Genomic DNA, 23638 nt, shown 5'->3' with positions numbered 1-23638 from the left:
AAATATTCAAATGTCTTAATAGTTAATACACACACTATAGCACCAAAGGCACAAGAGAGAGTTAGTTATGGTAGCTAGATGCATGGAAGTGTGTTAAAATAGTAAAAGACAAAGCAATTGAATTGAAACATTTCAAAAAATTTTGAATTTTTTTGGAACATGTATAAGATAAGGAAGATTAAGGAACACGGGAACAATAATTTGATATCATTAGCACGTGACTTAGCAACTTTATGATAGAAGATATATAACCAAACCCCTTTGAATATTCTCATTAGTTCTAGCTACACTTATTGTTAATTTTTTAGTCCTAAGTTTTAGAATAGCTAAATATGTATGCATTACTATTTAAATCCAATTTATTTAAATTTAAATGTAGACCAATAGAATCATTCACCAAGGTGGTCCATGATAAGCTAAGATGGTAAATGTGTTTAAGTCAACTAAGATCCAAAACTAGTACACTACAATTCTCTCTGTAGTAGTTTCCCCTTTTTAGTTTTTAGCTTTTAGGTGAAGAAAGTAAAAACATAGCTTTATTTCCAATGAGACTCACATGGTTAAAGCAATATTTTGTTAATTAAAGCAGGATTGATACTTAATTATTCTTATTCATAGTTTATTTACTAAAAGTAAATTGAGATACATCTAATCCATAGGGTAAGCGGCTGATAAATATTAGTTATGTCAAATTGATAATATAATTTATAAATTTAGCCTTTAGAAGGTTGTTTATGTCATGTGAGTTCAAATTTTATTTTGGATTAAACTTTTTTAAAATAAAAAATTGATAATATAATAAAATAATACTTTGATAATAGAACTCACACATGATAAAAATTATAAATTTATTAGTGATTAAAATATTATTTTATTAGTTTACTAATTTTTTTTATTTTAACTTTTTTTCATTCGGATTAAATGAAACATTACATGCCACTGGATATATTAGCACGTATAAATCTCATTTTCTCGAAAATAAATAATTGGTTTAGGACAAAAGAGGATAATAATAATGATGGATTTATCTATCTAGGTTTTACTATTCGTCTATTCCATATCAATTTAAAATTTAAGATCTAAAAATAACGAAATCGTTATTTTTCATCAATAAAATAATTTATTTTATATTTTTGTTCTGAAAAAATTATTTAGTCACCTAATTACTCAATTAGTTAGTTAAAACAAAAATATTATTTATACACTAAAATTAGTCACCCCACCATGTATTTGTGTATAAATATGTGTTGTAAATTTAGTTTATTTTTAATATATATTTTGTATTTCAACAAATATTTTATACTGGTAATTGATTTTAGTGTACATATAGTATAATCGTAGTTAAAATTTATATTCTATGCATTATCTCATTCACTTGTATATATTCATTCATCAATTACAAAGAACATCACTAATTCACCATCAAGTTTATTTACACTCCTTCATTCTATGCCGTTGATGAAATCAAAACATGAATAGTGTTTTCAAATAAAAATCTCTCTAATAATGGATTAAAAAAAAAAAAAACAAACCAATGCAAGACAATCACCAACAGGGATATGAAGAACGAATACAAGGCTTAGAATGAGAATGAGAAGAAGAAACCAAGAGAGCTTGAACCAGAAAAGGAATACATAAGCACAGGCAACTATGGAAATAGATGGGGGCAGAATTCAAAGTGAAGAAAACTTCATATGCAAAGGAATAATGTATAGTTGAATGCAAAAGAATGTAGAGGCTGCTAAGCAGTTCTGCTGATCACAATAAAATTTATCAGCTAAAACTGTCGTGGATTTGAAAAAACCTGTGTATAATTAGAGCTCTAAACAGGTTTATAAAGGGTCTAACCTTGTTTTTTTATGGGACAATATAGTAAAGATCAACATAGCCAAAGTTTAAAACACAAGGGACCTATAATCTGTTTCATAAGTATTAAAATTATATAATTTCATTTTAGATTGTTTTCGTTCTTGAAAGAGCAAACCATAAAACACAACTAGAACATGACCTAGACTCTATTTCATCAGTATGAAAATTATATAAAAGCATCAGAGTTTTTTCCTTCTTGAAGGAGCAAACCATCAAACAACTAGAACAGGGACTTAGACTCTTCCATAAAGAGTTTTCCTTCCTGAAGGAAGGACCCATCAAACACAACTAGAACAGGGTCCTAGACTCGTCTCCGCGACTGACACCTGATATGTACCAGCTTCCTGTATAAATAAATTAAAATTGAATCTCAGCATGCTAACATTAAATCCAATGCAAATAATCAAATGCAGAAAAATAGACCAATCACATGAAAAGTAGGGGGAAATATTTAAATATTAAATCAAAACTATGAAATACTTGAAGCCATGACATGATTTAATTTTTATTTGTCAACAATTATCAATATATACAAGAAGATCATGCTAAAATCAAATGAGATATCTTGACAAGGTAAAAAATAGAAGCAATATCACTTAAGTATTGATGATTTTATAATAGGCAGTAACTATGATTACTCAGGTAAGGAATTTAACAATCACAAATAATTATCTAAGTCACAATGTATGCAAATCTTATGATAAAGTAATTACAAAGCAAAACATTATAGAAATACAAATGCATCCCCACACAAACAACAAAATCATAACTAAATCAAACAATATGCCAAGATACACCATAAAAGATCAGATACCTGCTTAACAGTTGCCATCACACAAAACTTAACTTCTGTTCCCTTATTCATTACTTTTTGCCATACTTTGGTGCAAAAGGTTTGAGGCGCATTATCCCCAGAGCGTGCAGTAAAAGTAATGTAATACATAAAGCCGGAAACAGCTTGGATATTAGCCTTGACAAGATGATCAAACTCAAAATTCGCATTCTACATGGTAACAACACAAATAATAATAACAATAATCATTAGTTAACGAGATTATAGACTTAAACTAATATCAATAAAGCAAAAACCATCATAGACAATACATTTTGGTTATTGTAGACTTGCAAGGCTTGCTTAGCAAAATTGCACACAAGTTCGTCATATCTTCCACCCAGCTTCATGGGTCTAATTCCGCCAGCTAATGCACATCCAAACTCGGGAACATCAAATCCCTGTAAACAAGGTAGAAAATTCAAAACCTTAAAAGGTTAGATTATTATATTATATAAAAGGAATAAAACAGAACAAAAAGAAAAAAAAAAGAAGGTAAATTGTGTGCACATTGCTGCTGAAGGACCGGCTATAATACTCAGAAAGTTCAGCCTCAGTGAGTTGCTTACTAAAGAGACGCATAAAAACTGGTTCTGAATCGCAATCGTCGTCGTCATCTTCATCAGAAGAAGTTACTTCCACCGTGTTATTCAGTTTATCATCCACATCATCCCTTCCTCTTTTTTCTCCAGCACTAGCCATCTCTCTCTAACGGCCAATCTGATTTCAGAATCAATCAATAAATAACACAGAAACAGAAGAGAAACACGCGGAGTTTCAATTCAACGACGCACAAAATCACAAATTATGTGGATCGGAGAAGAGATGGCGGAGTACTTACTTAACTCGCCGGAACGTATGAACAAAGAGGTCGATGATGCTGGTTTTGATCGGATTCTGATTCTGTTGAATTGGTGTCACCTTGGATTTTTTTTGGTCAGGGACTCGGGCCACCAATGTGGCCCAGACCGAAAACAGAAGCCCATGCCCCAACCCCGACCCCGACCCGGCATTCAAACTTGCGTATCCCACACTTTTTTTTTTCTCCTTTTGGCTCTATGTATTCTTTCCAAGATGACATGCTCTTATTATGGGTGTTCGCGGTGCGGTACGGTTTGGTTTGGTTTGGTTTTAAGAGAAAAAGTCATTCGAATGCTTAATTTATGTGCAATGCGGTTTGAATTGGATGAAATTTTTTTGGAAATCCGATCCGATCCGATTAGATGACAAGTGGTTTGGATCGATTTAGATTTGCGGTTTTTTAAATAAAAAAAATTAAATACATATAACAAGTCTCAACATCAAATTTTAAATAATCAACAATGATATAACAAGTTTTAACAATATCTTAAAAAGTTAACGATAACATAACAATAGAAATAAAATTATAGGTTAGTTAAAATAAATAAATAAATAACATTTTGAACATAAAATATTTAATAATAATACATGAATAATAGAAAAATGTATAACAAATTGAACATATTATAAGTATAATTGTAAATATAATAATAAATAATAATATTATAGCACATTGTGTGGTTTGGATTGAATTGGATCGGTTATGAAAAGTAGATCCGAAATCCGATACAATCCAGTGGTTTGCAAAAAATAGAATCCAATCAAATCCGAATTAGTGCTGTTTTAATCGGTTTTCGATTTGGATCGGATTGAATGAACCATTTAATTTGGATCGGTTTGAATTTGAACACCCTGGCTCTTACCTGGGAGGAATTCAAATTAGATAGCCGCCCTCTCAATCATCGTCACTGTGGAATTTCTCAATTCTCAGCCAAAGCACATTATTTTTTCTCAAACCAATCTTGTAAAGACCGAGTCACTTTGGGTTACACTTAGAGCCTTTGCCTCAGATCATAATTGATCTGGCTAACAAACGCTTTCTTTGTATAATCAATGAAATATTGCAACAGGTGATGATTTCTATCTTGGTAGCTTGTCTCTTAACATATTTTGTTCATTCTATTGATTCTTACTTTCATTACGGATAATACGCAGAATTTTTAAAGATTGTTGCATGCTCCAATTTAAATGAAGGTTCCCTAATTTTGCTTCTCTGCCCACCTTATGTGCAAGAATATTTCCTTCTCTAGGAGTTCAAATTATGCCCCTACCAGTAATTGTTCCAATAACAACTGAATATGTCTTGAATAATTGCCCATACTTCTCTTATTGGACTCTTGGATTTGATTGCTTGTATGATTTTTAAATTATCTGAGAACTTTTTCCATGAACAAATTATTTGCAATGATTAGAGCTTGTCCGATTGCTAAAACTTCTGCTATTGTGACTGAGTTTGCTTGAATTAATCCGTAAAACCTAATAAAATCTTCCCTCTGTTGTCTCTATACACCACTCCTATAGCTCCTTTGCCTGTATTCTTTTTGAAAGAAGCATCCACATTTGCCTTGATCCAATCAGTAGGGGTGGCCTCCAACGAGTCTCTCTCTCGTTCTTTTTTGAACCTGTTTTTCTTTTATATTTATCTACTTTTTCGCTATTCTCCAAAACAGATTTTTCATTAGTTTAGCCCTCTTTATAGTCCAATTATGATCAATTCTTGCTGCTGGTACACTTTCTGATTTCTAGTCTTCCATATCTCCCACACTAGAAATTCTATTTTACTAATTCTTATATTTTCCTCCTCACCCTTATTGATTTGATTTTTTGTATGATAGTAATAAACTAGTCTCCAAACTTAGTATCTGTTTCTGTTGTTGGAATACATTGACAATCAGTTTCGAACCATGCAGCCCTTGTCTACTCACATAGCAATAATGCATGTTCTGTTGTCTCCACCTCTTTAGTACAAATCTGACATATAGGACTCTCAGCAATTCTCTTCTTGTACAACTTTGAATTTACCGGCACGATATCATGGGCTACCTTCCACAAAAATGATCTGATTTTGGAGGAACTTCCATTTTTTAAATTTCTTTCCATAACTCCCTCCTAGCATCACTTGTGGATGGGTTCCATAACCTTGTGATTGAAATTCTCTTTTTGCTGCGAAATAACCTGTCTTTATGGTATATATACCATCTTCTCTTGCAGGCTAGTATAAATTATCCTCCCTATTCATAAAATTAATTGGGGTTCTAATAATAGCATCACAAATTTCTGGCGAAAACATGCTTCTGATTTTGCTTTCATTCCAACCTCTTCCCACTTTAATGAGCTCTTCAACTTTCTGATGATCTTGTCTACCATTCTCCAGCACCCTACCTACTTCAGCTAACCAATTATCCCTCCATATATTAATTTTCTAACTATTTTCAACACCCCACTTTCCTTTTCTCCTTAACAATTTTTGCCCATGTAAAATGCTTTTCCATATCTACAAAGAATTCTTTCCAACCTGTGCCTCCCAGAAATTGCCATCCGGGTGATAGACAGCTTGTAGGATTTTTATCCAAATTGCATTTGGATTTTTTAAAGCTTTTCATGAAGATGAGCTATATTCTACATTTCAAGTCCTTGAAGCCTAATTCGCCTTCAATCTTACTCTTTGTTATTATGTTCCAATTCTTCCAATAAATACCTCTCTTCTTTTTGAATGTCACCCACCAAAATCGCACTACTCTTGAATTAATTCTCTTGCAAAACTGCTTGAAAAATTTTATCGCGTTCATAGCGTAGACTGGTATAGCTTGCACGACTGCTTTAATTAGTATTTCCTTGCCAACTTAGTGTGTCACCTTGGATTGACGGAGGTAAGTTTTGTTTATTGGGCTTATACGTTGGGCTCTTTTATAAATTATTTTTCACATGAAACGACCAATCCTATCCTTTGATAACAGCTACAAAAACGGACATTGGAAACCGTTTGTTTGACATTTGGATTCGAGAATTACGATATTTTTTTTGGGACGAAGCCAATTTTTCGTAATGTATAAATAAAAAATAAAAGGTATATTGAATCAAATGATGTGTAAAATACAATGCTCATGTTAAAGGCTATTTACATAAATAAAATATTTTAAAAAAATTATATAAATATAACTTTTTAAAATAAGTTATATTCGTATCCTAAATTAATTTTTATGTAAATCATGATAGCCTATCGTAATTTACGATTAGTACGTAATTCGTTGTATCCTACAGCAGATTAGAAACAAACTCATTCAAGCATAATCACCCGGCTAAGGAGAGAAAGGAACAAGTAATAAGTAAGAAAAAATATAACAGCTTTCTTTGTTAAGTGATGTTATGATTTATGATGATTTAGGATCATGTATGTTTGGATAAATGTAAGAACAAGGCCAAGTGTGGCAGCCAGTAAGGCAATGATGGTCCATGGCGAGCAGAAAAAAAAGTGTTATAGGCCTCTCCCATCAAACTTAGAACCTTGATCTTACCTCTCTTGGATTCAAAATGCATATGGATTTGGTCTCTGATGTGAGCGAACAATGGCGTCTCAGACACCAGAATAGTATCCATCTTATTAAACAACTTTCTCAACGTGAACGCAGAAGCTAGAAATTTTAGCTTGAACGTACGTTCAGAGGTGAAAGCACTTCTGGGTTCAGAATTCCAACAAATTGCCAAACATAAAAATGGGACGTTCAAGACACTCAAATGGACTTCTCTCTTCTCCAACGTGAACCCCAAACACACCCGAGTTCATAAACACTATAAATGAGCTACTCTCGAAGTTGTTGCCAAGATTAGGCCACATCTCATGGGCTACAAGATTAAGGAAGAAAGGAGCTGTTGAACCATCCACAGTTGACTCATAATCATGACTTATTTTCCTTGAAAATTGTCTCTGCAACCAACTTGATCCCTTTTTCTTCTCTGTGGAAATTTGTCACCAGAGTTTCTCAAATGTTAATAAACTAATTAGCCTTATTGAAGCATCAAACTCATTTTTGTTTCCTAATAAAGATAACAATTAACAAAGGATGCAGGGGAGGGGAAAATAAAAAGAGTTGCATCACCTTTAAAAGATTGAGTCTTTGGTGTTTTTTTATCCCTGGTGCTACTCAAATCAGCTTTGTTCTCCTCCTCTGTACCGGTTAATATCTCTCTAACACAAAGTGTCAAGTGTAAACAATATTTCTGGAATGAAAAACTACTTTTCTATATATGCACCTATTATGTATGTTATTTCAACTATATGGACCAAATTTTATTCAATTTAATGCAAACTAAAGTAGCCTTGATAAGTGGATTATGCTTTCTTCTTGGCATATAGTAGCAACCGTGTAACTAAATTAAGGGTTCATGCATGTATTGTCCCTTAATTAAACCAAATATGTGAGTGCTATGAAAATTTTCCATGCATGATATGATATATATACACGTTACCATTCAAGAAGGATTAATTAAATACTAATTACATACCAACCTTATTTTATTCAGTACGATGTCCATTCTTGGTGGAGAATGTTGTTGCTCTAGCTCCCCTTTTTATGAGGAATTCTATCCTACTATTCTTTTTTATTTAATGTTTTGTTTTTTACATCTATTCAATTTTGATTTTTTTTTTAACGGGTACTTTACCAAGACTATTATTTTTTTTTGGAAAAGTATTGGATACCAAAAGATTATTTGCCAACTTTTGACAACAATAATTAATTATTATTTTTTTTATATTTTAAAAATAAAAATAAATAATCAGCATTAATAACCATTTTGAATTATAAGGATTAGTAAAACAACCCTCCAATCCATAATTCCGTATTCTCCTCTTTTCCATCGCGATAACCCTCTCCTGATCGCGCCCTACCCTCACTCAAACCACTCTCGCCGTCGTCGTCCCTTGAGAGTGTTTTCTTCCCTCACATTTTGTATTGCCTCCAACCACCGTAGTGCCTCTCTCGCAATTCGAAGCGCCGTCGACCACCACGGCACCATCCTCGTTGCAATTCGTAGCCCTGCCAGCACATCATCGTTGTTCTTGTTAGGGTTGAACACGGATTAGGTATAATCAAACTTTCGAACCGATCCGGACTAAAATTATCGGATCGGATCTAATATCCGCAGTTTTTAAGTTTGGATCCGATCCGCACATTTACGGATTGGATCGGATATCAGATATATCCGCAAAACACAAAAAATATTTTTAAAAGCTTATTTTTATTAAAAAATATCAATAAAATTTATTTTTTTATTCTTTTAATATGTTTACTCTTAAAATAATATTAAATATACTTTTCTTAAATAATAAATTAAAATAATATAACATATATGATAATTATTAGTTGAAATAAAACATAAAAAGAATATTTACTTATTTATTTCTTTATTTTTGCGGATACATGGATATGCGGATTCCTACACAAAACCCGCAATCTGATCCTATTAATTTGCGGATCAGATCCGATCCAATCCATATCCGCAATTTTCGGATCGGATTCGGATAAACACCGCGGATTTGCAGATCGAATCCGATCTATAAACACTCATAGTTCTTGTCGGCGAGATTCTTGGTGCCGCAACCCTCCTCCCCTTGGGGTTTGCAGATCACCTCCACAACCCTCTTCCCCTCATGGTTCATAGATCACCACCGCAGCCCTCCTCCCCACCACCACCACAACCCTCCTTCTCCTCCCCTTAAACGAAACAAGGAGAAAATGTTGGTTTACTGTTAAAGTATGATTTTAATCATCTAGTGTTTATGATATTTTTTTTCTCCAGATTATCTTGTCTCAGTTGATTCCTATACGAATTTGTAGGTGCATATTCTGAATCATTCCCTATTTGTTTGCTATTGTATAGTTTACTCATGTTAGGGTTCTTAGCATAGTTGTAAAAACCGGACCGGACCGGTCGGTTTGACCGGAAAATTGGTGAACCGGACCTTATACCGGTCCGGTTTAGTATTCTGATCGCTTAAGAAAATGAACCGGTCAAAATCGATACAAACCGATCAAACCGGTCCGGTCAACAAGTGGTCAATGGTCAACCTGCGTGCCGATGACGTCATGCTGACGTCAGCATGCGGGTTGTGAAATCAGAAAAAAGGCATTGTAAGCAATGAGAGTCGAACTTGGCTCTTTTGGAATGAAGACCAAGTTAACAACCACTAGACTAACCCATTTCCTTGGCGTTTTAAATGCTTTTTAAAATATATATATCAATTCTTTCTAACTAATATATATATATATATATATATATATATAAACATGAAAATACTTAACTCATTTTTTAATTGAAGTATAAATTAATTAATTTTAAAATAAAAATGATAATGAATAAAAAAATAAAATAAAAATTACTTATTCTGAAAAAAAAAAAATTATATAATTATTTAATTATATAAAAATATTTAGACCTTGAAATTATTTTTTGGATATAATTCATAGATTGTTATTCTTATTGTATCTAATTAAGATACTATATAGTAGTATGAACTAATTATATGTTTATATTTGTATTAGTTATTTATAGAATTTGACTTAACTGTTCTTAAAATGTTAGTAAAAATATGTATTTCAAATTTTAATTTTAAGTTTTTGACTATTTTATATTTTTTATTCATGTGAAACCGGTTTTATCGGTTCAACCAGCGGTTTATCGGTTGAACCAATAAACCAGTGAACCAGTAACCTGACCGGTTTGATCACCGGTCCGATTCTTACAACTATGGTTCTTAGTTCTTAGCTACTAACATTATTTTTTTTTTTATGAATCTTTTTGTAGCTTGTTAACATTAAAGAATACATTGAGGGATAATTTACTAGAAACTTGGGAGAAATTTTAGTCAAGTATGTACTATCCAAATTTTGTATTTTTGATACATTTTCTTGTTTTGTTGTAGCACATATATATTAATTTTATCTGAGATTATGAGTTGTGACTTTGTACATTAATATACAAATTGTGGGTCCTTGTGGAATTTGCAGTGTTTGTTAATTTTGGGGGTTTGTGTTCTTTTGTTGCTAACGAAGATTATTCTTGTTTTGTTGATTTAGTAATTTTCTACATTTAGTGTGATAATACTTGTAACATCCTGTGTTTTTTAATGATCTCAAGATTTTAAAGTTGAAAATAAAAAATGATTTTGAGAATATGTAATCACAATAATAATTTTCTGCATTTATTATGGTAATGTTTATAACATCCTTTGTTGCTAATGAAGATTATTCTTATTCTATTGATTTGTGGGATTTTGTGGTCTGATTGTTGCTTATGGTTTTGATGATGTTGTGGATAAAGCTTTTGGAGATGATGCTGTTACTGAATTGGTGCAAGAATAGAAGGTAACAAACATGAGTAAAAAGAAGGATCAAAACAACTGAACATACTTCAATTTTTTTATAGTTGGTAGTCAAAAATGAAAATAAATTCATTTAGTTTGATTCTTATGCAAGTGTGTAAATGATTTGGTTTTTTCTTGCTGATGTATGGCCATTAAAAAGGGTTTATTATGTAGAGGCTAAGAAAATGAATAAAAGATAGTTAATTCAGGATATTACTCATCTGTGATGGAGATAATGGATCTTTTATCTTATTATTATTATTTAAATTCAATTTTATGCCAAACCTTAATGGATATGCTCTAAATTATTGCATAGATCCGCTTGGGGTGAGTTATGAATTATGGACCAGTAACATTTTGTATGTTACATTAGTAAAGTATGAGCCTTGTAACTGGAGCATATACAAAACGTTAAGTTAGTTCTTGTTACAGTTTTGAATTATTATTATTATTATTATTATTATTATTATTATTATTATTATTATATATGTTTAGTAACCTGTATTTATATACGTTGCTTAGAAATAATTTAAGATTGTAGGAATGATTGAAATTAATAATACATTTAATAAAGACACATTCAAACAAGTTTTAAATAGAAGACAAATCCATTAAAGACACATCTATAAAAGATATATCCGAGTAAGTTTTAAATAAAAGACATATCCATTAAAGACACATTTAAAGAAGTGTGAAACGTAACAGAGGATACATTCATTAAAGACACTTCTAATAAAAGACATATTTATTAAAGACACTTCCAATAGAAGACATATTCATTGAAGACACTTTTAATAGAAGACACATTCAAACAAGTTTTAAACAGAAGACACATACAACAGAAGATACATATCTATTAAAAATAAAGTAGAGGATATGGCTGCACGGTAAAAGTTTTGGGTAAATTAAGTTTACAATAATAAATATGAGACACTAGAATTAACTTTGGGTAATTAGGAATGTAACTTTTTAAATGAAATGGATTTTGGAGTCCAATTCAATTAAAATTGGTAGAAATTAGTTAAATTCTTGTTAGTTACATAATAAAATTGTATTTGTTTTATATTCGGGGGATGTTAGATTTCATTCATACTTCTTGTTTACTTCAGTTTTGTGGTTGATACTAATTCTAGCTAGTTTTTTACATATTAATAAGCATATTAAATGTGAAAATTTCACAATTAACGAGTATAAAATAGACCTCTAATCAATATAAAATAGACCTCTACTAATACGAGAGAAAAAAAAAGTATTACATGTTGTGTAAGAAGATAGAAAATGTCATGAAAATGTTATAAGATCTTTTGTGTTAAGTTTATTTCAATGGAAGTAATTATTATAATTTTATATTTTTAGATTTGAATAATATATATAATTAAATAATTGATAAAATATGTCAATGCGTTCAATCAGTGTCATGAAAATTGGACCGAATTGATCTCCTGCCCAATCCAATCGATGCATAAAATTGCCTTGTAAAAAATCGACAAAAAAATCAGTCGAACCAACGTCGTTTCATTAAAAAAAAAAACTAAAGGCCTAAACGTCCCGACCCCGCCCCTTTTCTCTTTCATACTTCCTCACCCAATCATAACCCTCTTCATGGAAAAACCCAACCACCATTCCATCGCCAAACTCTTCTCTTCCAATAGAAGGTGTTGTCACCGCCAGCGGAAATAGATTGTGGGTACTGCCGATCTCTTCTCCTCTTCTCGATTCTCATTGTTTCTCTTCTCAACATTGTCGCACAAAGGTCTGTGTTGAGCTTGGGGCATCGCCATCGCAAATGTTTGCTCTCTCTCTCTCTCTCTCTCTCTCTCTCTCTCTCTCTCTCTCTCTCTCTCTCTCTCTCTCTCTCTCTCTGCTATTGAGTATGCACCGCACTGTCACATCTCTTCTTCCCTCGCTACCGGTAGCATTGCCGCCTCTAGTTATTTTTTTGTTATTTTGTTAATTTTATTTATTCTGATTTCTGAGTTGCAAATTGCTGATTTTTCTACTTGTGAGTTGTTGATGGTGCTATGATGCAGTGCTTCACTGCATTGTTTATGCTGGATTTTTTTATTCTGAGTTGTTTATGTTATGATTCTGATTCTAAGTTGTTTATGCTGATTTTTTTTTATTGTGAGTGGTTGATGGTGCTATGGTGCAGTGTTTTATTGTATTGTTTATGCTAGAATTTTTTTTATTCTAAGTTGTTTATATTGGAATTATAGTTATTAAACCCGACTCGACATGTCCAGTTTGACTAAAAACTCGATCACCTGGTTGAATTGAGCCATTCTTTGGACCGGTCAAGCATCAGGTTCGGTTGAAAGTTCAACTCATCCTGTTCTAGTGACCCGGTCGATTTATATAATTCGAACGGGTCATGCTTAATATTTTTATTTTTAAATTTAAAAAACGGTGTCGTTCTCTTTTTAAAATTTGGTAAAAACCGAAAATCTAGCCTAGCCTCACCTTCCCATTATAGTTGTCAGAACTGGACCAGATCAGTCGGTTCAACTAAAAAACTAATAAACTGATCACATGGCCAGTCCAATTGGTGTATCTAATCGTATAAGAAAAAGAACTGGTGAGAATCAGTTTGTGCTTGCCTCACACAGTGTTAGCGCCGCCTGCACCCGCATTGTCGCCTCTACTCCGCGAAGACGAAGCTGCTCCAGCCATGCCTCTGCGTCCAGAAAAGAGGAGAGCCGTCTTCACGCCGCGCGCCTGAGGAGAACCATCACAGTTTTCATCGTCGCCGTTCATAGGAGAGCTGCCTTCGTCGCCATCCAGAGAAGAGTCGTCCTTCATCGCTGTCAGAGGAGAGCCGCTACCGTTCACCTTCTTCCTTTAACTGCGTCACTCACTACTTCCTGCTCAAAGCTTCGTCGCCTACGCCTCTAGTCTGCCTCTGCTCTGCCGTCGCTCACCGATCGGACCAGACCCATATTAAGCCCAAGAACCAACCCAACTTCACTAAGCCACATGAGCATCAGCTCATTTTTTCCCAAATCACATGAAACACGTTCATGGAGGGGAGAGTAAGGGAAGAGAGCTTCCAACATCTAATTCAATCTCAAATAACTTTTCGCTCTGAGCTCCGATCATCGCACCGTTTGTGGCCACGTGACCGAAGCGTCGAGTTCTACAAAGCCCAATCAATAATTAGGTAAGAAAATTACTTCTGTGTTCTAATTTTTTCCTTTCTAATTTTGAAAATTATGAGTAATTATGTTGAAAAGTGTTTAATTCTGGAGTTTAGGCTCGAATTAGCTTGAGAAAAATATTCACTCTTGCTTATTTGGTACTTGGGTAAGGTGAAAATTCTAGAACCTTAGCTAATTCTTTGATTTTTTGTGTTGGATATTAAATTTTGTGTGTGAATTGAAGCTTGGTTGCAAATATTGGAGATTTGGTGGAGTTTAGGTGTCATTGTTTTGGAGATTTTGGATCCTTGGGGCTGTGTTTGGTACCTTTTGGTGGTGTTTCGGGTTATACGAGAAAATCAACTAAGGTATGATTTAGGTTTCTCGTATTTAATATATAATGTTTTGTGAAAACTTAGGCTAGATGATCATAGGATAGGTTAGAATTGTATGCTTGTGTTAAATGCTTAGTAAAGTTTATAAAGGATGTTGAATTAGTATGATAATGGGTTGACGATTGTTGCTTATGGTTGGTAGTTGATGATGTAGTGAAAATTATGAATTTTTGGAGATTGATTGGTAATTTAGTTGACATGGTATGTTGAGTTGATAATGCATAATAAATTCAATGATTTGTTGATAATGCATGGAAACGTTAATGATTTTATGATATGAGTATAGTTGATGTGGTAAAAGGATTAATGATTTTGATGTTATGATTGAAAATGTTGGAAGGAAATGTATGTATAATTGAGGTATGATTAGTTATGGTAGGGTGTGGGACTATGTTGTTATGATTTCGGTATGTTTTGGTGCAGGGTAATGTTGGGTGAATATGGTTAACGAGTTAAGTTTTGTGAAAATAGAGGTTTGGAAGATTTTGTGAAAATATGATTTTTGGCCGAATTTTGGCGAGCCATAACTCGGCTTCCGGACTCCCAATTTATTTCAAACTTATTTCATATGAAAATTGGATCCGTAAAGTTTACACCGTTCAAAGAATGGATGAAAAATGTTTTAAAATGAAAAAGTTATACACGTCGAAAGTTTGGAGGGCAAAACTAAAAATTCTGCAGCATTCAGCATTTTGTTGATCTGCATGTCTTGCGTACACGACCACCTGTACACAATGCGACCAACCTTTTCGGGTTGAGAATCTCGCATACGCGAGCAAGGAGCTTGCGTACGTGAGCATGGAAAAATGTACGCCCACGCCTACGCGTGACGTCTCAGTAATGCACTCCCACGCGTACGCGTGGCCTACGCGTACGTGTGGCCCCTGTTTCAGCAACCTACTTTTTGTGTTTTAAAGCTAAATTTCAAACTTGTAAACCTCTATTTTTGCTCTCCAGTGTCCTAAACTTAAATAAATTATAGAAAAGGAGTTGAACATTGAGAGGATAATAACTTACGAGTGAAGAAAGATTGTAAAGAGGTGATGTAAGTTGAAAAGTTTAACGGAGATGCTGGTTTGTAAATAAATGTGATTGTGACCCAGGTAATAGGCAGTGGCGATGTCCACTTGCTCCGGATATGAGAGAGAGAGGAAGAGTTATGAAGAAATGAATTTAACTATGGAGTAATAAATGAATGTATGTTTGAGATACCTGGACAGTAACAAAGGTTGTGGTTCGTCCCGCTTGCTCCAGGTCAATGCTTGAGATACCTGGGTAGTAACAAGGATGGTGGTTCGTTCTGCTTGCTCCAGGTCAGTGATTGTGACGCCTGGGCAGTAGCAAGGATTGTGGTTTGTCCCACTTGCTCCAAGTTGAGCTCTTAAACACCCGCCTGGATAGTAGCCGTAGTAGTGGTTATTCCACTAGCTCTGGGTTAAGCAGGTAGTAGCAAGGGTGTTGTAGTTCAAACTCACTTGCTCTGCAATGGGTGTTTGAGTCCATGGTTAGCTCCCAGGACGTGTCGGATTGGCTATATAACCGATAGATGATATCATTAGCCATAGGACAGACATGCATCATATGCATTTGTGTGTTTTGATTGCTTGTGCATTAATTAGGCTTGTCTATGTGATTATTTTGCTTACTTGCTAAATTGTTACCTGCTGTATTTGTATCCTACATGTGCTTGCTTTGCCCGTTTGTCTGTCTATGGTTTCACCGGAGTTGGAGGATTGGAGGAAAGGCGGAGAATTGAGGGTTTTGGATAGTATTTGGTTAAGTTTAGGAATCCTTAGAAAACCACCTTATTTATGGTTTCAGTTTTAACTCTTAAGTTTTATAATATGAGTGTCGGCATTCTAGGATTGCCTCTGGCATTCCCAGGACCTTATATCTTATGTACGTGGCACATTTACCATGCTGAGAACTCCTGGTTCTCATCCCATACGATATTTGTGTTTTTCAGATGCAGGCAGAGAGGCACCTCGCTAGGCATCTGGAGCTCTCCGCAGCAAAGTGGGCTTTTTGGGATTATACTTTTGTTGTGTTTGGTTATATATATATATATATAGGTGCTATCTATGGTGGCAGTAAAGGTTCAATGCCTCAAATGGCTAAGCCGGCTGAACCAACCAGTGCCTGACACCTAGGGAGTTTGGAGGTCGCTTGACTCTCGGGTTCACTATGGCAATGATGGTAAAATTGTTAATGAAACACAATAAATATATGTTTCTATGGTTAAAACTGAATTAACAAAAATTTCACCCAAAAAAAATTAAAAGAAAATTAAATTTTTATTCAGTATTTGATTTGGGAAAAAATAAATTATGCTTCTGTTGTGTGCTCTTTCTAAGTCTATCACAGGAGGGGTCCTTTTCTGTGAACGACTTGGTGACCATGTGGTGAAAAAAATGTCGTTGATAGTGTAACGTCGCTAGTATTCGTGGAGAGTATCTCCGAAACCATGAATGGAATGTTGTCGGTGGAACAAGTTGGTGTTCCCTTCATACATCGCTGGGGGAGGAGCGCCTCATCCAAGTTACTACCTTGTGCTCCGGAGGCTGAAGCAAACCTAATGACTATAATAAACGGGTCCTGTAATGAATGACATTATCAAACATCCTTGACGCAAGCATCAATGTTGCCTTAGTCTCATCTTCAGTCTTTACCATTAAACACGCCAATAACTTCAAAATCATCATTTCGCATTCTACCATGCCTCCGGCCAATAATAGATCCAACATCATCGATACAAAACCAATATTGCTTCATCAACTTTCGAGCTCATTTTCTGGAACGACGTCCGCCGCAACCTAATACCCCTGGTAGAAGAGACAAGAGTTACCGTAGTTAATTTCTTAAACAAAGATTAACCTAACTAACTATGATGCCACTTGTCATCTTCTCATTGGATGGTCAATGGATAGCCACCACTAGTCACCGAAATTGTGGCCACCAGAGACGTGGCCATATATGTATAGATTCTCCCTTGTATATATGTTTTACTTTTACACCTCATAGAGGTTTATGGAGAACTAGGGTTGCTTTTATGTATTTTGGGTTATGAATTATATATATACGTATGTAACTATTCTCTGGCCAGTCTTAGCTTCGCCGGATGAGTTCGGAGCTTGATATTTTGTATCTTGATCCTCTATTCTTACTTTCTATATATATATATATATATATATATTATTTTAGAGGTCGTAATACCACACCACCTCTGTTTTACGACTTAAGCGTAAAGCTTTGTGTGGTACGGTGTTATACCTAGCAGCGGAAACAATATAAATATCCAACACAAGAACAATATGAAAGCACTCACAACACAATATGGCAGCAACTATGAATAAGAAAATATAGCAACTAAAGCAATAATAAGAACACACCGAGATTTTAACAAGGAAAACCCCCTCAATGTAAGAGGTAAAAATCACAAGTCATCCAGACCAATGAAATAGCTCCACTATAATCAAATGAAGTGCAAGAGAGTCTCAAACAAAGCACAAAAACGTGCATATAACCAGCCAAATCATCAAAGCACCAAAGCTTACAAATGAGAAGCAAGAAGATGAAAAATACCGAAAAATAGAGCTGCTATTCAAAGCCTATTTCTCCCTCTGCAGCTCACTAATTAAATCTTTACCGTTCAGAATGAAGAAAAAAATGAGAAGAATCTGCAGTCTAAATTTCACGTCGATCCAATGGTGAAATAATGAGAAACTTCTGTTCAAATATTGCTGCTCTGTGTAAAAATGGGAAACCTATTTTCTCTCTTGCGAAGCTAATTTCTCCCACTGCAAACCTTTAATCAACATCTCCACCGACCAGAATGAAGAACAAAATGAGAGAAACATGCAGTTCAAATTTCATGCCGATCCATCGGTGAATGAATGCGAAACTGCCATTTGAAATTTACTACTTTGCATAAAAATGGGAATTCTGTTTTCCCTCTTCTCTCTTATTTTGGTGGCTATACTCTCTCACTCAATATTGACCCCAAAATATGATTAGGATAGAGACACAAGGGTGCAAGAATACACCCCCAAAAATTTGGGTTTGGGCCTCACAAAGGAGAGAAAAAAAACCCAACAAATCTCCCCCTTCTCGACTAGGTGGAGGCCCTCGCCATTCCGACGATCAAACAACATGTTTCAAGCTTATCTCTTGACAATGCTTTTGTCATCATATCAGCACCATTGTCATCAGTGTAAACTTTCTCAAGTTCCAACAACTTGGAGTCTAACACATCCCATATCCAGTGATACCTAACATCAATATGTTTAGATCTTGCATGACAAGTAGAATTCTTGGCAAGATGAATAGCACTTTTACTATCACACAACAATACATAACGGTCTTGCTTGAAACCAAGTGCTACAAGAAAATTCTTCATCCACAACAACTCTTTATATGCTTCAGTTGCTGCAACAAACTCTGCCTCTATGGTAGAAAGTACAACACACTTCTGTAACCTTTACTGCCATGAAATAGCTCCTCCTGCAAACTTGACCAAATAACCTGAAGTAGACTTTCGAAAATCAATATCTCCTACCATGTCTGCATCAGTAAAGTCAACAAGCAAAGGTTTCTCACCACCAAAACTCAAACTCAAGTTAGTTGTACCTTTCAGATATCTCATAATCCATTTAACAGTATTCCAATGTTCTTTACTTGGAATAGAGAGAAAACGACTCACAGTACCAACCGCATGAGAAATGTATGGTCTAGTACACACCATAGCATACATCAAGCTTCCACCATTATCAGTACGAATGCATTTCAATTTCTTTCCAGTTTCTCTTTCAACAGAAGCTTGAAATTGCTTGAACACATTCAAAACTTGATCTTTGGTCTTCAAAGTGTAAAACCATAATTTTCTAGAATGATCATCAATAAAGATTACAAAATAGATAGACCTTCCAAGTTTTCTTGTCTTCATTGGCCCACATACATCAGAATGCACGAAGTCAAGTATCTCCGGCTTCCTTGAAGGTGGATAGCTCTTGAAAGAAACCTTGTTTTATTTTCCAGCAAAGCAATGGTTGCACTTTTGCAAAGCAACCTTGCAACCAGATAAAAGATTCCCGTTGGATAACATATTCATGACTTTCTCACTAATATGACATAATTTCTTATGCCATAAATCAATTCCATCAACAAACTCAGCAGCATTAATAACATCTTTCACAATCTTTGTTGGAGTTAAATAAAGAGTAGAATATCGTGTACCTCTAGCAACAACCATGGAACCCTTGATGAGCTTCCAACTATCACGAGAGAATGAGCTATCCAAGTCTTCATCACAGAACTTACCAACAGAAAGTAAGTTCAACCGAATATCTGGAACATACTTCACACTCTTCAAAGTCAACTTGGTACAGTTGGATGTTTTTAAGCAAACTTGTTCAACACCGGCACATTTTACAACATCTTGATGAGCCATTTTCATATCAACAAAATCACCAGGAGTATAAGATGTAAACAGATCCCTCCTAGATGTAACATGAATAGAAACACCACTATCAATCACCCAACTAGTGCTATTATCAATAAGGTTAACAAATTCAAACTCCTCAACAAGAAGAAAATCATCATGAGTTACATTAACCTTGTCTTCGTTGCTACCATCATCTTTATTTGTGCTCTTGTCTTTACTTGCCTAGACTTTCTCCTTCTTTAGCTGCCAACAAAATTTCTTCACATGTCTCTTTTGACCACAATGATGACACTTAATATTTTTATACTTTACTCGAGACTTGCTTCTGCTTTGATCTCTACTTTTAGGACCTCGACTTTTTCCTAGACTTAGAAACAAGAACATCTGAATGTGTAGTCGATGTACCTTATGACTTTCTTCTCATTTCTTTATTCAAAATACTGCTCTTGGCAAGATCCATAGAGATTACACCATCAGGAGCAGAATTGGACAATGACATTCTGAGAATTTTCTACGAGTCTAGTAAAGAGCCAAGACATAACAATCCTTGAACCTCTTCATCAAACTTAATACCCATGGAAGATAACTGATTCATAATTCTTTGGAAGTTATTCAAGTGATCTGTCATTGATGTCCCATCTGTATACTTCAAAGCCAACAACTGCTTGATCAAAAACATCTTGTTATTTCCAGTTTTTCGAGCATATAACTAATCAAGTTTAATCCAAAGGGTCCAAGCATGTGTCTCTCCAATAATATGGTTCAACACATTATCGGCAATCTACTGCCTAATATATCTACAAACTTGTCTATGCAACAAAGTCCAATCGTCATCAGATTTATTATTAGGCTTCTCTATACCAAAAACTGGTTGATGAAAATTCTTGACATAAAGTAAATCTTCCATCTTTGACTTCCACAAATCATAATTAGGACTATTAAGAGTAATTATCCTACTAGTATTAGTATTAGCTTCCATTGTTCACAGAATCACAAGCCTAGAAAAATATCAACAAGCTCTAATGCCAGTATGAAAGAGCCTAGCAACGAAAACAATACAAATATCCAATACAAGAATAATATGGAAGCACTTACAATACAATATGGCAGCAATTATGAACAAGCAAATATAGTAAGTAAAGTAATAACAAGAACACACCGAGATTTTAACGTGGAAAACTCCCTCAATGTGAGAGGTAAAAATCACGAGTCGTCCAAACCAATGAAATAGCTTCACTATAATCAAATAAGGTACAAGAGAGTCTCAAACAAAGCACAAAAACGTGTATATAACCAGCCAAATCATCAAAGCACCAAAATTTACAAATGAGAAGGAAGAAGATGAAAAATACCCAAAAATAGAACTGTTGTTCGAAGCCTATTTCTCTCTCTGTAGACTACCAATTGAAATCTCCACCGTTCAGAATGAAGAAAAAAATGAGAAGAATCTGAAGTCCGAATTCCACATCGATCCAACGGTAAAATAATGAGAAACTGCTGTTCAAATATTGCTGCTCTGTGTAAAAATGAGAAACCTATTTTCTCTCTTGCGAAGCCAATTTCTCCCACTGAAAACCTCCAATCAACATCTCCACTGAACAGAACGAAGAACAAGATGAGAAGAACATGTAGTTCAAATTTTAAGCCGGTCCAACGGTGAATGAATGAGAAACTGTCATTTGAAATTTACTGCTTTGCATAAAAATGGAAATTCTGTTTTCCCTCTTATCTCTCACCTTGGTGGCTATATTTTCTCACTCAAAATTGACCTCAAAATTTAATTAGGGTAGAGGCACAAAGGTACAAGAATACACTCCCAAAAAGTTAGATTTAAATCTCACAAAAGAGAAAAAAAAAACAACTAAAATTATCCTATATTTAAAATTTTAAAAATTTATTCTATAGAATTTTTATTTTTTTTTTCAACACTTTTACTTTTGTGACAGGACATTGACTAGGAGACTTTTGAAATAGGACCAGAAATCAGTGTGAATATGGTAAAATCTTATACTTAATTATAACGTGAAAACTGATAAAGAACTACTATTTTCTTAATTTTAGTTTTACAATAGGAATAAAAATTATAATTAGAAGTTTTCAGCTTTTTGATAAAAACAGAATTAATATTTTTGTTATTGTTGTTAATCACCCTAAATTACCTATAACATATTAGTTCATTATACACATATTTTTATATTTTTAGAATTGAGGATAGATTCAAAATGAAGGGAGATCAATATAATAGTAATAAAAATTAATTAATTAGTCAAAATAATTAGAATTAATTAACTAGTCAATATTATTAGAGTATATAAAAATTTGTTAATTAGAATTAATTAACTAATTAAAATAATTAGATTATTTTTCAACTTCTGTGATTTTTTACCTATTTTAATATGAATAAAAAGTGTATATTTATTAGATCACCTGTAAAGACAGTGAAATAATATTAATCTAAATATTTTTTAAAAAAAAAACTAGGTTATTGCTGGATGTTATCTAGATTTTTTTTATCAATAGTAGATGTAGGTTTACTTGTTGTAATTTTTTTAGTGAGAGTACATAAAGAGTACATAGTACATAAGATGTAATAACTCAACGAATATTCTTTAAGAAATTTTTCATTCTTTTTAAAATGAGAAGAACTTATTTTTTTCCCTCTCTGTCCTTCTAGTTTATCGAACTATCAACATTACAGCTTGATAGTTTAGAACAGACTATAACAGTTGCGGGTGTTTTAGAGATGTGTTATAATGCACTACAAAAATCTGGTGGTGAAAACATAATTATTTCACCACAAGATTTAATTAATAACTATTTGACTGATCAAGAAGTTGAATGACTGAGAAATGATCCAAAATGTCTGGAGCATCTAGGAGTTACTGGATTGGATCTTAAAGATTGTGATGGAGCTTCAAGTTATATGGTTTTAAAGTGGGTACGTGAGAGTGGGTTTTGGTGGGTATTGGGTTTGGTTCCTCTTTGGTGTGGCCGGGTTTTCCGGTACTCACCATGTCCAAAAAAAAAAAAGTGGGTACGTGAGAATGATTGAGGAGAAATGCTTATTTGTAGGAAGATGGCAACCTAACTCAATTAGCAAGAGGTATTAATTTGATATTTTTTACATGTTTTATTATTTTTTTTCTTTTCACATGTTATATAATCTTATACGTACTCTTTATATTTATATATACAGCCCATGTTTAAGTTTGAAACCCTTAAACCAGTGGCTCCAAAAGATATGTGGGAAGAGCTGTAAATCAGCCCATAGTTGCTGATGTGATGGTAAATGGTAACACCTGAATTCGAAAATTTAGACCCTAATTATTATTTTTTTATTGTACAAAATATTCTTATTATTTTATTCTTATTATTTTAGATGGCTGATTTTTATTTTGTTATCGTGTAGAATGACATATATGTTAGTCCATCCATCTGATTTACATAAGATTAGGGTGAGACATGTGGTTTTGATTGTTGGACGTGGGCGTGTTACCAAGCCGGTTGGGGGACGGGTTGGAAGAGTATTATGTCGTAAAGAATTTTTGGAGATAGATTGGGGGATGGTGGGTATGGGAAGGTAAGCCTCGCATTTTTACCCTACTTTTATTCCATATATTGCATTCGGTTTGTATCTTTTATTTTTGGATTTTACATATTTTTCAGTTTTTAGAATTTGGTTGAAAATTAAAAATAAAAAGTACAAATAAAAAATATTAAATTAAAAAAATCAAAATTTTTATA

The 23638-nt window shown here is 33.8% G+C and overlaps 1 protein-coding gene across 1 annotated transcript; it reads right to left on the bottom strand.

Annotated features, from left to right (window-relative positions):
- Nucleotides 1-1894: 1894 nt before the first annotated feature.
- LOC148543532 (uncharacterized) lies at nt 1895-3664 on the bottom strand. Its single transcript, XM_016320684.3, has 5 exons — nt 3543-3664; nt 3212-3421; nt 2974-3102; nt 2684-2872; nt 1895-2213 (listed from the first exon to the last, which is right to left on the bottom strand). Exons 2-5 carry the CDS (start codon nt 3401-3403, stop codon nt 2148-2150), a joined length of 576 nt encoding a protein of 191 aa, XP_016176170.1. The 5' UTR covers nt 3404-3421; nt 3543-3664; the 3' UTR covers nt 1895-2147.
- Between the last annotated feature and the right edge of the window lie 19974 nt (nt 3665-23638).

The sequence above is a fragment of the Arachis ipaensis genome, chromosome B9 (assembly GCF_059453495.1).
Source record: "Arachis ipaensis isolate K30076 ecotype BB chromosome B9, ASM5945349v1, whole genome shotgun sequence".
In the NCBI taxonomy this organism is placed as follows: domain Eukaryota; kingdom Viridiplantae; phylum Streptophyta; class Magnoliopsida; order Fabales; family Fabaceae; genus Arachis; species Arachis ipaensis.
Note: the sequence above shows the minus strand (reverse complement) of the source record. Positions and strands in the feature narration are given on the sequence as shown.

Excerpts from the sequence above, each read along its gene's own strand:
- LOC148543532 (XM_016320684.3), bottom strand. The coding sequence starts at position 3,403 with ATGGCTAGTGCTGGAGAAAAAAGAGGAAGGGATGATGTGGATGATAAA. Across the intron at positions 3,103-3,211 it reads GCCGGTCCTTCAGCAGCAAT|GGATTTGATGTTCCCGAGTT; the intron begins GTGCACACAATT and ends CCTTGTTTACAG. Across the intron at positions 2,214-2,683 it reads TGATGGCAACTGTTAAGCAG|GAAGCTGGTACATATCAGGT; the intron begins GTATCTGATCTT and ends TTATTTATACAG.